Raw genomic sequence first — 14,241 nt, 5'->3', positions numbered from 1 at the left:
TGGCTAAGATTTACCGACAACAGGACATCTTAAAGTGACACTTTCTGCACGCTTGGTCTGTGCAAAATAGCATATTTTAGAGTACTGAGAATAAAAATTAATTTTACCAACAAAACAGCAATATCATTTTTTATGCTAAACCGATCAGGCATATGGAAAAGAAGGAAGAGATCAAATTTCGAAAATCTTTATATTTTAAAGAAATCAGTGTAGTATCTTTTTTTTTTTCTTTTTAAAACAATCAAAATCCCACTAGTAATAAACATATATCTAAACTAAAAATGCATTTTAATGCTTACATTTTTTGGAACTCAACTGAAATTCCTTCATACTGTACGCTTCGATCTATTAACCGCGTGGCATGTGGAAAACCTTTTATTTACTTAATTTGTTGAGTTCCTGCATTAAAAATGTCTTTGAGTTTATAAAATTTATATGGTTCCAAATAAAATTCATAAGCTACAAATGCTCCAAAAATTTATCCGTAATTCTTAATAATCCTTAACTATGCCTAAAGTTTCTGCCCTGTAAATTCCTCTACCCGGTCGTTATTGTATACACCAAGTTACTAATGTTTTAATTTACGAAATTTACGATTTAACATAATAAAAGGAGAAAAAACGTTAACTAGGACCAAATTTATTTTAATTGTTTATCAGAAGTACTGCGTAAATTATTATCCACAATGAATCACTGACCAAATTATTGGGGGCAATTTCAACCGCTCTCACCAATAAATTACGAAATTTCGATTTTCTGAACAGGGGGAAAAATGAGAAGAGAACGTTTGAAACGTCCTAAATAAACGCAAGCTCAAGTTATCAATTGCCTTTATCTTTCAACCAAATATTTAAAATGAATATAACACATCATCTTTGTAAACATTGATCAATTCGTAATTGAAAATGATAATAATACTCTTCATTTATAAGGAACTTTAGTCAATTACTACTGATTTATGAAAGGATAGATTTATGGATGAAATATAGGTCAATTTTTCATATAATTCCAATGACTTGTGTTTCCAATCACAAAGATTAAGCTTGTTTGAAAGACAATAATACAGTATGCCGCTTACCTTTTTTAGAGTCATTTCATAGGTCCTAATGCTCTCGATCAATGATATGGCAAAGGGATATAGCTGATTTGCTAAATGTGCCTTATTGACAATCGCTAGGGGCACCCTAAATCCAAGGCACTTCAAATTTCTAACCTCCTTTGCTAATGTTATGATTTCTGGTAAAAAGTTCACTTTTAATTTAAGAATGCTGCCTCTACCATTTTTTGCCCTAACAGATTCAATTTCAAAAATTCTCCCAGACACTCCGAGATTTCGTTGCTGTACAGAACGGGCCCAGTCATCAAAGATCTCCTGTGTATTAAGTTTCAGCCGAAAACTATCACCATCTGCTTTAAGCTTTTGACCTTCTATATGATTCTCCCAGCCCTTGCCTACAAACAATTAAACTTTACACATTTTTCGTTAAATTTAACTTTCTAAAGATTCATATTAAAATAAGTCATAGAGGACCTCTCTTTTCCTAATATTGTATTTTTTCTTTAAACATGACATAAAACACTGAACAATAGCGTAGTTATTTATCGGTTCCTTTTTTTTTCAGAAGTATAAATAAACATTAAAGTTAGTTCGATGCAATACCAAAATTTACGCTTTAAATTCATTATTCATTACCAATAATAACATTTTAATCAGGATTCACTATTTAATCTTTAAAATGTAGAAAGCAGGTGAAAAATAATATTTGATGAGCTGATTGTCATACAAATTAGTTTTCAACGAGCGCCGCAAATAAATAAGAAATTAGCAACTTCAATTTTTAAATAGAACACCCTGTACAATTCTATTTAAGATGAAAGTTGTTTTTAACCCGATTTTGATACTGCTGTATTGCTGAATAGGTAGTGCCTGTTATCCATTAAACCCCGTCGAAAAGACAGACAGTGGTCCAACACCTCAAATAACTCTATCAGCCAATTTGCGGCTCCAAACATGAAAAGACCCAAGCCCTTGTATTTTTACCTCTTGTTTGGCAAGAATTTTCATTTTGCTCTGCAGTAAAGTTCGCTTCATCAGTAACAACAATTTTATTCGAAAAATGTCTGTCATTTGGAAGATTTCCAATCATTTCTTGCCAATATTGACGTTGCTGACTCTTATGAGCGGCGGCTAAAATTTGTACTGTAGCGGTGGAAATGGTGTTTTTTGGAGTATCTATCATCATCTATTTATATAATTTGCAGAATCTGGCATTTATGTCTCGGGATTTTTTAGAAAACTAACGCCAACCTTTTTTTTGTTCTGTCACTTTTAAAATAAAATTTACTTTCATAATAAAGCAGGGTGTTTAATTCTTCCTCCCGATTTCCAACCACAGTTCTTGGTTATCTCTTAATACTTTTCTTCTGAATAACTAGTGTTGGGATTGGTCAATTGACCACTTCTTAAATGACCGCCCGATTGACCACTGCCTAGTTGACTAATCAAAAAATGTTTTAAATAACATCTTGCAATTGTAGAGTGTTATCTACCATTATTTAATAATAATATGTAATTTATAATAAATTATTATGCATTTGTGATGTCCAATTTACCTAAAAACCTCTTCAAGGAATACCTGAATAGGATACTAAGCAATTCGGGGAATTCCCTGAAGCATGCCAGGGTGAGGTAAGACACAATATAAATAAATATAAATTTCATGGTATTTTTAGTTATTTTGGTCAATTGACACGAAAAAATTTGACCTGTCAATTCCAAAACCCTAAGATTAACTCATATTATAAATAGTGTTTCAGGAAATTATAATTAATGTCATCAAAAATATTTTGGTTAATTTTTAAAAAGGCAAAAATGACGTGGATCATTAAATTCTATTTTTGAATAATAAACTCGAATTATTTCAAAAACGGCTAAACCAAATATCGATAATTATATATTTTTGAAATCTGGTTAAAAAGCAGAAATATATAGGGTGACTTAAAAAAAGGAAGTTATTTTATACAAATTTTGTATGAAAATAAAACCAGTCTTTAAAATACTTGCGCTTTTTCGAACCTCACCTAAAACGTCTTCAACTCTCCTCAAATATGTTGTCAGTTGGTGATCAATTTGTTTAGCCCAAATAATTGATCCCGCTACGGGTGGTAAATCTCGATCTTTACTTATTTTGTAATTGTTGCTTTGCGGATATTGAACCTGAACAAAATTTCAATGAAGGCACATTGGAATGGCGATTAGCGACAATTATTCACCTTAAACTTCTCGTGTAGTGCTTCAATATCGTCTTTAACTCTTTGTATCAAATGAGTTTGATATTCTCTAATAGCTCCACGAATGTGAGGTCTAACAAACAAAGCGTTAAAACGGGAAAATATTCTGAACATTTCATTTGCATTTTTCGCAGTTCCCAATTGATCACGCAAATGAGCGGTGATTCTGGCTTCGACCCTATCTATGCGCTCCTCATACCTCTGGACCGCTGCGTCCCAAGCATCTTGACCTTCTTTGGAAATATCTAAGCAATCAACTTCCTTCACATTTTCATATGCCAAATTAACTTCCTGAAATTACAAATACAATAAAATAATTTATAATAATTTGAATAATTTAAAATTCCAGGAATTCAACAAAAATATTGAATATTAAGATAACATCTACTTCATAATGGAGCAATATACAATCGAAAAACAAACTTTGAGAAACGAATTTTAAGCAATAGCCAAACATACAAGCAATGCAAGCAAAAATCAAAACAATGAAATAATTATCCTCAGCTTAGGAAAAAATAAATTTTATTCAATACCCTGACTTTTTTTTACACGTGCAAACTGTGAGGAAAAAAGTTATGATTAATGCTGTCCCAACTAACCTCAATTGCATTTGCGTCAGCGGCGTCCAATGAAAATATTGGTTTTGGGGGTTCCAAATCTTCCCCTTCAAGAGGAACAGCAGATTCTCTTACAGACGGACGAAGTACTCTTACTATTACTGATCTTAGCTGCTCATGTTGATATCGGAATTTACGCATCTGCTCCATTCGGTTTTGCAACTTTTTATGTTGGGCTGATATGCGCCACACCATCTTCATATGTTCGTCTCGTTTTTTCTTCATTATGTCCCTAGAATAAAAGTGGATATTTGCCAATACATTCTTATTACAAAAGCTTAAAAAGTGCTTGGCTGAGATACAGTTAAATAGCATCATAAATAATTAATTCACCTTAACAGTGCTTGCAGTTTCTCATATTCATCTTCCCAAATACCGAAAACCTCAAAACACTGTGTCATTACTTTATCGAAGTCATCAAACTGGATATGCATCAATCTTCTTGTTCCCAACACTTTTAGTAACTGACCTCCCAAGTCTCTGGAAATCGCTTCCACTAATCTCAAACACCTCTGAATTGGATATTTGGTTGACCTAGAATAAAATTCCCAATAAAAATATGAATAGAATATTTAATTATTATTATTTACAAACCTGACTTTTTTCAGATGGGAAAAAATTAATTGAACTGCAGCACGAATTCTTTCCAGTTCTGTTGCAGAGAGTAAATCATTGATAGGAAAATCTTTCATTAGAGGATTATAATCATTTACTGTAGCAATAGCTTGTTTCAAACCAGTATCCGTATCAAAAGAAACTGTTGCATGAAATCGCTAGAAAAATAAACCATTAAATATTGTAGACTATGCCACTATATCCAGTAGTGTTATACTAACTTTTCCATGCTTAAGAATGTCAAGCGTCAATGCAACTTCAATACTTTCCCGCTTCTCCTGAATACGATGTAACGCTCTTTCCAAATTTAACCAGAAACTGATTTCTTGCAATGCTGTACCAGATGATGGATCTCGATCCAACTTTGTAACCTAGAATAATATGAATAACTCATTGAATAAAACAAGTGACTAAAAGTAGCCTGCCTTTTGAATCTCCTTTATCCATCTATTCACTCCATGTTGCAATTGATTTAAAAAATTGGAGTCCTCGACTTTATCTGCAAAATCTGCTACTTTAGGTTTTCTTCCCTCGTCGGCACACTGCTTAATTAGGCTTGCAACATAAGGATGCACCTGCAGCGTTATTTCTGGAATATCAATATTTTGTTGAAGATGTAGCAGTCCCATCTCAAGCTCGGCAATGGTTTTTTCAACGGAAGGTGCCATTTTGTCTCCATCCCTGAAAAAATTGTAAAACCGGGTTCATATTTAAATATTCAACACCACTGGACTCTAATTACCTATCAGCTCTTCCAGATTCTTTGACATACGACTTAAAGAATGGTGCTACTGTTTTACTGACATAATCATGGAGGATCTCATATGGGGAGCCATCACTGAAGTTCAATAGACGAACCTAATACAAGTAAACAATCAAAATGTTAACATTCAACAGGGAAAATTAAAAAAAATAGATGGATATTAATCTTGAAACTGCTCGGAAAGAATTGGTTAAAAAATTACAAACAATAACATTAAAAACAGATTTTTTCTTAAATATTGCATAACTTCTCTTGTTACCTCTCTCTTCTCTTGTTACCTGAGCTCTGATGCTTTTATCAGCTTCTATAACACTGCCTCTTTTAATGCAAGCAAGGCTTGCCATTTTGTTGCTAGTATAGTGAACTTCATTACTGACATAGTAGGTAACAGGTTCCTTCTCTTCTTCACCTTCTGGAGGCTGATCACTATCCTCATCTTAACAAATACATTATTTAAATAATAAAAAAGTACCAATATGCCAAAAAAATCAACATAGAGAAAACGCAAATAAATTTGTGATTTTGATGGGGATAGCAATAACATAGGTATTCAGAACGCAAAAAATCCATCAACAAAATATAATACACCACTGCCGGACCAGTTCAAACACATTCCCCATGGTCACAAATAATTACAATAAAATAGAATTAAATAGACGCAACTCTATGTTCAATTCTACGTTGTTATTTCGTTAACCCTTTGGTTATTAAAATGAAACAATTATTATTTAAATCTATAAGCAAACTAATTGATTTTTTATTTTTTCTTATGCATATTTGATACAGCTTGATGATAATATATAGGCTTTGTCAGAAGATGAAATGTTTATTAAACGTTTTGGCATTTATATTGAATTATTCCTTTTATTCAAATTACATATTTTAAATGTTATTTTCTCCTTCTAATTTCTCTCTAACAATTTTTTTTTCATTTTACCACAAAAAATGATGTAGTATTGTTTAGATTAATAGTGATTTTGTACAATGTCACCTAACCCGAAAGGCAGAAGACTTAAAACGTTCAAAAAGTTGCCTAATTTTGCCTAGCTAACGTAGACACTTCTTTGCCTATGTTGGATTTTCAACCAGTGCTGCAAAGCGCTATCCTTTGTCTATGCGTTAGTGGTGTCAGATTTTGTCTTAATTCCCTCCTACTTATACAGAGAATGAATGTAAGATGGTGAAAAAAAAAACATTTTTTGGCGCAACATTTGGAAAAGGTAGGGAATTCTGCCAAGTTCTGTATAATGTTGAAATCACCTCCTCGTTGCCATTTTTTTATAGTCAAAAACACATGTTAATGGAGAGTCAAAGCGTTACTAATAAAATAAAATAATTTATTGTAAAAACACCAAAATAAAAATGTAAAAATATTAGAGACACTATTTCCGTTTTTTTAATGCCTCTGTAATGTCAAAACCAAACGCGAACTTTATAGAGAATGAGAAATTTCTTAACAAATTATTCTTATGATGCAGTTTACATCATATCTGTTATTGTTTAGTTCTAAGTTTGAAATAAAACTAGAATTTCATAAAACGGCCATATTTTCATAGCACGCATTGAATTAAAAAAAAACTGGAAAAAATGAACCGGTTTGACTAACAACATAAAGAATTTTACAAGACATCAGATCTTTTCCATTTTCTTTGCCAAAAAATGGAAAAGTTTCGCTAAAAAACGAAGTGAAAGAAAACAACATTTCTGATAGAACATACCTTTAGAAGAATTCCTTTGAATGTAGAGAGTTGTTACTTGTGGATCACTTATAAACTTTTTTATGTACTCCTGATTGATTTTGTCATCCAAAGCAGCCACCAAAGTTTTGGGCTCTGCTTGTGAATCATCATCGGGCAAAAGAACTGTAGCCGCTTTCAAAACAAAATTTATAAAAGCCGTAAAATCCACAACAGCTACATTCTGATTTTCGGGAGGATTTTCACTCCCATCGAGTGAATCGCCCATGAAGGCTACTTAATTAAAACAAGAAGTTTTTAAGCACTTAGTACACACACAACACACAGCCCTTCCTCAACTTTAATACATTTAAATAAACTCTAGTATCACGTATGACGATGACGTTTAATGAAATATAATAGCTACCACCACAGAACAGGAAAATTAGTTTTTTGTAAAACAGTGAATTGTAAAAGGGCAATTGGCCAATATCCATGAATCGTTACAACAGAAAGAGAGTTACTTGTTTCAATGATCAAAGACTATTTTTGGGCCGATTGACCCTGGTAATGTTCATAGTTCAGGTGTACCGCAGTGGGCATGTAAATTCCAATTAAATGTTAATGATTTTCTGGTTCGTGTTCACGGGCCTGCTAAAGACAGACTTTTGTGATTAATGATTAATGATTGCACTTGGCGAGTGATGTCCACCGGCTGGCTAAATGTTAATCAGAATGCTACAACCACACCCTATAAGGGGTGCTAGACATAATGTGTTATACTGACATTCCGGATTCCGGAAAATAAACTTGCTAATATAGTAGCCACAAAATACAGTAGTGGTGTCAGTTCGGTAATTCTACAGTTTTTCAATTTTGTAGTGATTTATATTTTCTTTCTTTTTTGTAAAACAGTTTTTTTTGTTTACTATCAGACCTGTTAATCTTTATAGAAACAAATGCTGAAATTGGTCGAAAGATCAATCGATTATTGGATTTAACATTTGTCTCGAAATGAACTCGAGGCACAAAGGTTACTGAATATCTCAACATGTCGGGCAAATCTACTATGATTATGCGCGCATTATCGACATTTTATAAATACACTTGTTCCCACTAAACTAAACCGGTGAAGCTAAATTGTCGCTAATATACCATTAAACCATTAATTTTTTTTTGAAAATAACATTTTATTTACAATAGTTTTTATTATACTTTTGTAAAATATAACAACATATCATTTGATTATAAACATTTTTTATCTTTGGCACAGTTGAACGGGTTAAATTTTTCTTTACGATATTTTCAAAAACTGACCAATCGCGTTCTGTGATTAAATTGTACCAATAATTGCATTGTATTTTTATTTTACCATTTTTCATGTTTACGATATAATAGCTTTGAAAAATATTTGCAAATATAACGTGCATTTCAGTGGTATATTTTGAGTTTGGCAAATAGCACATTTAAGTTTCGAGGTGTGCGTACAATGTCCAAACTTAGTGATAGGGCTCCAAATCATCAAACCTACAAATTAGTAATAGTCGGTGGTGGAGGCGTTGGGAAATCTGCAATAACTTTGCAGTTTATTCAGGTAATCTCTTTTAACAGTGGTATTAATTTACTTAGATTGAATTTGTGAAATGCCATATTATTGCACCATGAAAGCTCAGGTGGGCTGGGCAATCAATTTTCCTTTTAAGGCTTTTGATATGGTTTACTTTGTATAAACCTGTATTTTGACGAGGTAGAATTGTTTTATATGGGCGTTTCGTTACAGAGTTATTTTGTGACTGATTATGATCCAACAATAGAAGATTCATATACAAAACAATGTGTTATAGACGATATACCTGCCAAATTAGATAGTAAGTATCATGTAAATTATATAAACAAATATTCTATGTTTAAATTAAACAATTTGGAGACACCAAGACAAGCTTTTATGTTTTTGTTTTTTGATCAATGTTGATATTTATAAACAGTGATCTCTCTCAAAGTTTTAGACACAGCTGGTCAAGAGGAGTTCAGTGCTATGAGGGAACAGTATATGAGATCAGGTGAAGGTTTTTTATTAGTGTTCTCAGTTACAGAAAGATCAAGTTTTGATGAAATATATAAATTTCATAGACAAATATTGAGGGTAAAAGATAGAGATGAATTTCCAATGCTTATGGTTGGAAATAAGGTAAGTCTAATTTGATTATTATTATTTACAATGCACAAGTACAGAAACTAAACTTATGTTTAGAGACAACAATTCTGTTTTTGTTTTTAACAGGTTTATGTTTGTCCCAGTTTTGTCGCACTTCATAAATGATCACAAAATTAAATTAAATGGTAAAGCTGGGCTGCAGAAGTTACACAGCATTTGACTAAAATATCAAATCAAAATTTTTATTTATCATAGAAAAATGCGACAATGATGTATGTGCCTTTAGGCTATAATCAATATTTCAGTTTTCCTTTTCCGAGTTTTTTTACTCAAAGCAATGAAGTAGTACCATATTACTGCAAAATTCCGATTCTTCAGTTAGCCTTATCTAATTAAAAGAGGCATATTATAATTCCAGGTTGATTTGGAACAGCAAAGAGTAGTTTGGCAAGAAGAAGCGCAGCAGCTAGCACGTAACCTTAAAATTCCATACATTGAATGTAGTGCTAAAATGAGAATGAATGTTGATAATGCCTTTTATGAACTTGTAAGGGTTGTGCGCAAATTTCAACTTTCAGAAAGACCTCCTTTAAAGCCAAATTATACAAAACGAGACAAGAAAAAATGTTGCATGCTTTAATGATAATTTGCAATCCCATTTTGAATATTTTCAATTGCATCACATATAATTTGTAAAATAAATGTCACAAAACTGTGCAATATCACTAACCATAATAACTATAACATATTCTGTCATATTCTCTAGTTTTGGTTAACAGCAATCTAAAACATTTACTGCAAAAACGTAGCTTATTGGACCTTAGTATCTTTAGTTAGTTGCTATCCATTGCTCGTCCTTGTCTGTATTTTTTTTGCATCTTTAATTTCAACTGTTTTCCTGCAAATTTGTATATGCATTTTGTATTCTCTCATTCATCACACAAATTTGTAACTGCAGATCTGCTGGCGTAAAGTAAAGTAGAAATTGTGAGTTATTCGGCAAGGTCGAATACGCTACGTGGCGAATAAACCCACATAACATTTTTCCAATGACAAAAATATTATAAAAATGAATACCGATACCTAAGAAAAATAGAAAATTAAAATTCACTCTAAAAAATCGATCATTCAACTTCGAAAGGTGAAAGGTGCCTCAAAAATTTATTTAGAAAAATGTTTTTTTTCTATTGCCTATTCTAAAATACCCAATTATGCACTGATTAGTTCTGTATTATCAGACGCTGTTTTATTGAACTCTCGCCCGCTGTCGTTTAAACAACCTGATGCATAATATACAAATACGCACATCGACGTGTCGTTTGGTATCTAAAATGTAATTTCCGGAAACTAAGCCATAACGAAGTATTTTGGGTCCTTTGGTCCAGTAATATAACATGCCACCAATTAGGAAATGAGGTTCTATTATTGCAGTCGGTATATAAACATGTAAAATGCATACCAGCTACAATGCGGCGGAGATAATACAAGTTTACAATCATATCTTTCTTCACATTATTTAGGTGTCAACACGGCCAGAAAGACTATATAAGTGAGAGAGATGTTAAATTGCACAGGTCTACCTTAAACTTTTCGGCAGATGTTTTTATTTTGAAAAATGATTTTATATAATTTTGGTAGGCTGATTTAAAAAATTATATGCATTTATTTGTATTTGTGTGTTTTTAAGGGCATATCCCATTTTAACATCCAGCTGTAATCTGCCATCATTATGCTTTGGTATCGCAGTTTCATTTCCTTAATGGCCTGGTAAAACTTGTCTCCCTGTTCTTCGCTAACTGCTCCAAGCTTTCAGGAAAGTAGTTCAAAAAGACAGGAAATGCACTTTCAAACTCATATTACAACCTAGACCAGGGGTTCCCAATCTTTTTTATCCCGCGGCGCAGTTACAAATTTAGTACTTTATCACGGCGCCCTGCTCTTTAAAAAAGAAGAAATAGGCACCTATAATAATTGTTTATGATAGTAGTTAGGTTAGATAGGATTATAAATTAAAACACTTACAATCAAACAGACTTTTTAATATTATAAAATAATTAAAACTGGAAATAACTTGTGTATTTCTTAAGTCTTATGAAAAACAAAAATAAAATATGTACGATTGTCAGTCAAATCAATGTGATGGGTGAGCTTGGTGATATGCACACAGTTTTTCAAAGCGGGGAATAAGACTTGACACTGCTACTCTCATTTCTTTCTCCACATTGATTCTCGAGCGATATTTGTTCTTAATTACAGCTACAGCTGAAAAACCAGACTCGCATAAATATGACGTTGCAAACGGAATGAAAATTCTTAAAGCTTTTGAAGCTAAATTTGGATATTCATTTTGAATTGATAACCAAAACTCCAACAAGTCGGAAGTGATGAATCTAGTTTTAAGACTGCTGTCGCAAGAGAGCTCAATGAGACTCTCTTCATCTTGTGATGTGAACCCTGGTGGAGCTTGTGCGTGGAAAGGATCTTTGATCCATGCAAATTTTTCAACATCATCATCTTTAAAGTACGCCGAAAACCATTCGCTGAGCTTCAATAGGTGTTCCGTGAAGAGGGCAATCAGGTCTGGTGAGACAACCAATTCATTAGATGCCGCATATTTATACAGCTGCGGGAAGCAATCTTGACCGCCGCCTTCATTCATTTTATTTATCCACAACTGTAGTTTCTTTTTAAATGCCGCAATTCTCTCCGATAGTTTCAGAATGTGCGTGTTATTACCTTGCAAAGACAGATTCAAATTATTTAGTTTCTCAAATATATCGCACAAATATGCTAGTTTTAACAAAAAGTCTGGTTCAGTAAAATATTTGGCGCTTTCATGACGTTCTTGCTGTAAAAAAGTTCGAATTTCTTCGTGTAATTCGAACACACGAAATAAAACATTTCCACGTGATAGCCACCGTGAATTGCAATAATACAGCAGGGCCGTATGCTCAGCCCCCATATCCAAGCATAGTTTTTTAAAAAGTCTGGCCTTAAGAGGCCTAGTTTTTATGTAGTTTACTACGTTAATTACAGATTCCAGTACTTGGTTAAGTTCGGAGCTCATAGATTTTGATGCAAGAGCTTCTCTATGGATGATGCAATGGGTCCACAAAGCATTCGGTGCTTTTTTACGAATAAGCGCTTGTACTCCTCCATACCTGCCAGACATGGATCGAGCGCCATCAGTACAAATACCAATACACTTTTCCCAATTCAAACCATTTTCTACAAAAAAATTGTCAATAATTTCAAATAAGTCTTGGGCCTTCGCACTTTCGGTAATGGTTTTGCAGAATAACAGATCTTCGACAATAATATTGTCAGTCAGAAAGCGTACGTAGCAAATAAGATGCGCATCATTATTACTGTCAGTAGCCTCATCAAGTTGCAAACCAAAATAATTGTTTTTGATTTTTTCTATTAATTGGTAATTGAGATCCTCAGCTATGTCATGGATTCTTCGACCGATCGTGTTGTTAGATAAGGGTACCTTGGAAATTAATTTTCCTGCCGATTCTCCAACCATAATGTTTACCATGTCGAGAGCAGCCGGTAGAATAAGCTCTTCTGCAATAGTATGAGGTTTTTTGCATTTTGCCACCCTGTATGCTACCTTGAATGATGCTAACAGTGCGTTGTTAGGTACTGAGGCTTGCTGAGTGAATACGTTTTTTGTTTTATTTAAATTTTGTAATTTTCGGTGAAAAAAATCACGCGATTTTTCAACCATAGTTGGATGAATTGTCTCAAGATGTCGCTTTAACTTACTTGGAAGCATACTTTCGGATGACAATATTTTTAAACAAAGCACACACTGCGGTCTTTCTTCATTATTAACTTCTATTGAAGTAAAACCAAAGTCCAAATAGCTATCATCGTATTTACGATATTTCCGCTTCTTTGCTTCCTTGCCATTACTAGTTGATGCATTATCACTGTCATTTGGACTGCCAACTTGTTTATTTAATAAAAATCTGTCCATTTTGCGTGAGATATTTGACGAAAAACAAAGCGAAAGAAAACACTATGACACGTCCGTCCGTCGCAGCTCGCCCGATGCTACTAAAGACTTAGGAGGGGGGGTAGGGTATCAGGGCGGCGCGGGCGTAGGTTTTTTGGCGAGTGAGAAACGCCGCGACGCGATGGTTAGTAGGTAACTATGTTTTTATAGATGCGAGGGCTCAAATAAGGTACCCGCGTATATTTGTTTCGGACATGTTTCGGATAATGAATGATGATGGACTTACGGCGCCCCTCTTTACATTCTACGGCGCACCAGGGCGCCGCGGCGCACACTTTGGGAACCCCTGACCTAGACGATGAAAGTGTTGTAACATATTTTGAACAATACTTTCGTAGTTTCCGTCCTTAGAGTTCTCCAGAAACTTATCAATTACTTCTCTAAATGAAACCTTGTCTTTGCATAATGTTCTTATCTGCGGCCCAACAAAAATACCTTTTTTCATCTTGGCGTCAGATATGGTTGGAAATTTCTCTGAGTCATCTGGGTCGGAATTAGATTCCTCTAATTCTGACGAGATGACGTTTTCTAGTTGTTTCGGGGCGGTAGACATAATAGAATAACAGAGTCAAGATTAGGATATACAATTTGTTTCTTCATAGGAACACCAGCGCTTAAACATTTCTTCCTATTGTTTTGCTAGTTTCTTAATAATTCAACGCAAATGGTATAAACAGTATGATTCCAGGATTTGTCTTGGTCGCCAATTTTACACCAAAATAAGCGTGGTATACATTTTTCATTTTTTATATTATCCAGTATTGCCAAACCATATTTAATTTCATAAAAATAATTCCTAACATGGAACAAACATATTCATGTCTTAGGTATGTATGTTAATAAAGTAACATTTTTAACATATAGAGCGCTATAAAAAAAAATGACGCGATAGAGCAAAAATATGACGTTTTTTAGAAAAAGGGTCCCCATAAATATACAAATCATCACATCATATTACACCTATGTAGTTTATCAAGCGGTGGTATTGTCTACATATGTGTTTAAAAATCTAATAGATGTTAATAAATGCCAAAATATTTCGCAAAAGCGGCTAGTTGGAACATCATTTCCCGTATGGGTATCTATTATGTATTAGTATC

General features: G+C 33.4%; 3 protein-coding genes across 9 annotated transcripts in view; 1 reads left to right on the top strand and 2 right to left on the bottom strand.

The window, feature by feature from the left end:
* LOC132704047 (dynein heavy chain, cytoplasmic) overlaps positions 1 to 7,377 on the bottom strand; it is a 30,818-nt gene extending 23,441 nt beyond the window's left edge. For all 7 annotated transcript variants that reach the window (XM_060673697.1, XM_060673689.1, XM_060673714.1 and 4 more), the window contains exons 1-11: positions 7,005 to 7,377; positions 5,565 to 5,722; positions 5,266 to 5,381; positions 4,949 to 5,204; positions 4,745 to 4,894; positions 4,503 to 4,681; positions 4,242 to 4,442; positions 3,891 to 4,140; positions 3,274 to 3,582; positions 3,082 to 3,217; positions 1,079 to 1,452 (exon numbers count right to left, since the gene is read on the bottom strand). In XM_060673697.1, coding sequence (XP_060529680.1) covers positions 1,079 to 1,452; positions 3,082 to 3,217; positions 3,274 to 3,582; positions 3,891 to 4,140; positions 4,242 to 4,442; positions 4,503 to 4,681; positions 4,745 to 4,894; positions 4,949 to 5,204; positions 5,266 to 5,381; positions 5,565 to 5,722; positions 7,005 to 7,251 — 2,376 coding nt within the window. In that variant the 5' untranslated portion in view covers positions 7,252 to 7,377. The remainder of the gene's footprint in view (positions 1 to 1,078; positions 1,453 to 3,081; positions 3,218 to 3,273; positions 3,583 to 3,890; positions 4,141 to 4,241; positions 4,443 to 4,502; positions 4,682 to 4,744; positions 4,895 to 4,948; positions 5,205 to 5,265; positions 5,382 to 5,564; positions 5,723 to 7,004) is intronic.
* A 912-nt stretch (positions 7,378 to 8,289) lies between these two features.
* LOC132698229 (ras-like protein 2) lies at positions 8,290 to 10,980 on the top strand. The gene is made up of 4 exons (XM_060664192.1): positions 8,290 to 8,556; positions 8,743 to 8,830; positions 8,963 to 9,150; positions 9,536 to 10,980. The coding sequence occupies exons 1-4, from the start codon at positions 8,452 to 8,454 to the stop codon at positions 9,755 to 9,757; spliced, it is 603 nt and encodes a 200-aa protein (XP_060520175.1). The 5' UTR covers positions 8,290 to 8,451; the 3' UTR covers positions 9,758 to 10,980.
* A 268-nt stretch (positions 10,981 to 11,248) lies between these two features.
* LOC132708192 (zinc finger BED domain-containing protein 5-like) lies at positions 11,249 to 13,102 on the bottom strand. The gene has a single exon (XM_060680358.1). It carries the CDS (start codon positions 13,100 to 13,102, stop codon positions 11,249 to 11,251), a length of 1,854 nt encoding a protein of 617 aa, XP_060536341.1.
* Positions 13,103 to 14,241: the final 1,139 nt, after the last annotated feature.

The sequence above is a fragment of the Cylas formicarius genome, unplaced genomic scaffold (genome assembly GCF_029955315.1).
Source record: "Cylas formicarius isolate icCylForm1 unplaced genomic scaffold, icCylForm1.1 PGA_scaffold_10__41_contigs__length_53128322, whole genome shotgun sequence".
NCBI classification, from domain to species: domain Eukaryota; kingdom Metazoa; phylum Arthropoda; class Insecta; order Coleoptera; family Brentidae; genus Cylas; species Cylas formicarius.
Note: the sequence above shows the minus strand (reverse complement) of the source record. Positions and strands in the feature narration are given on the sequence as shown.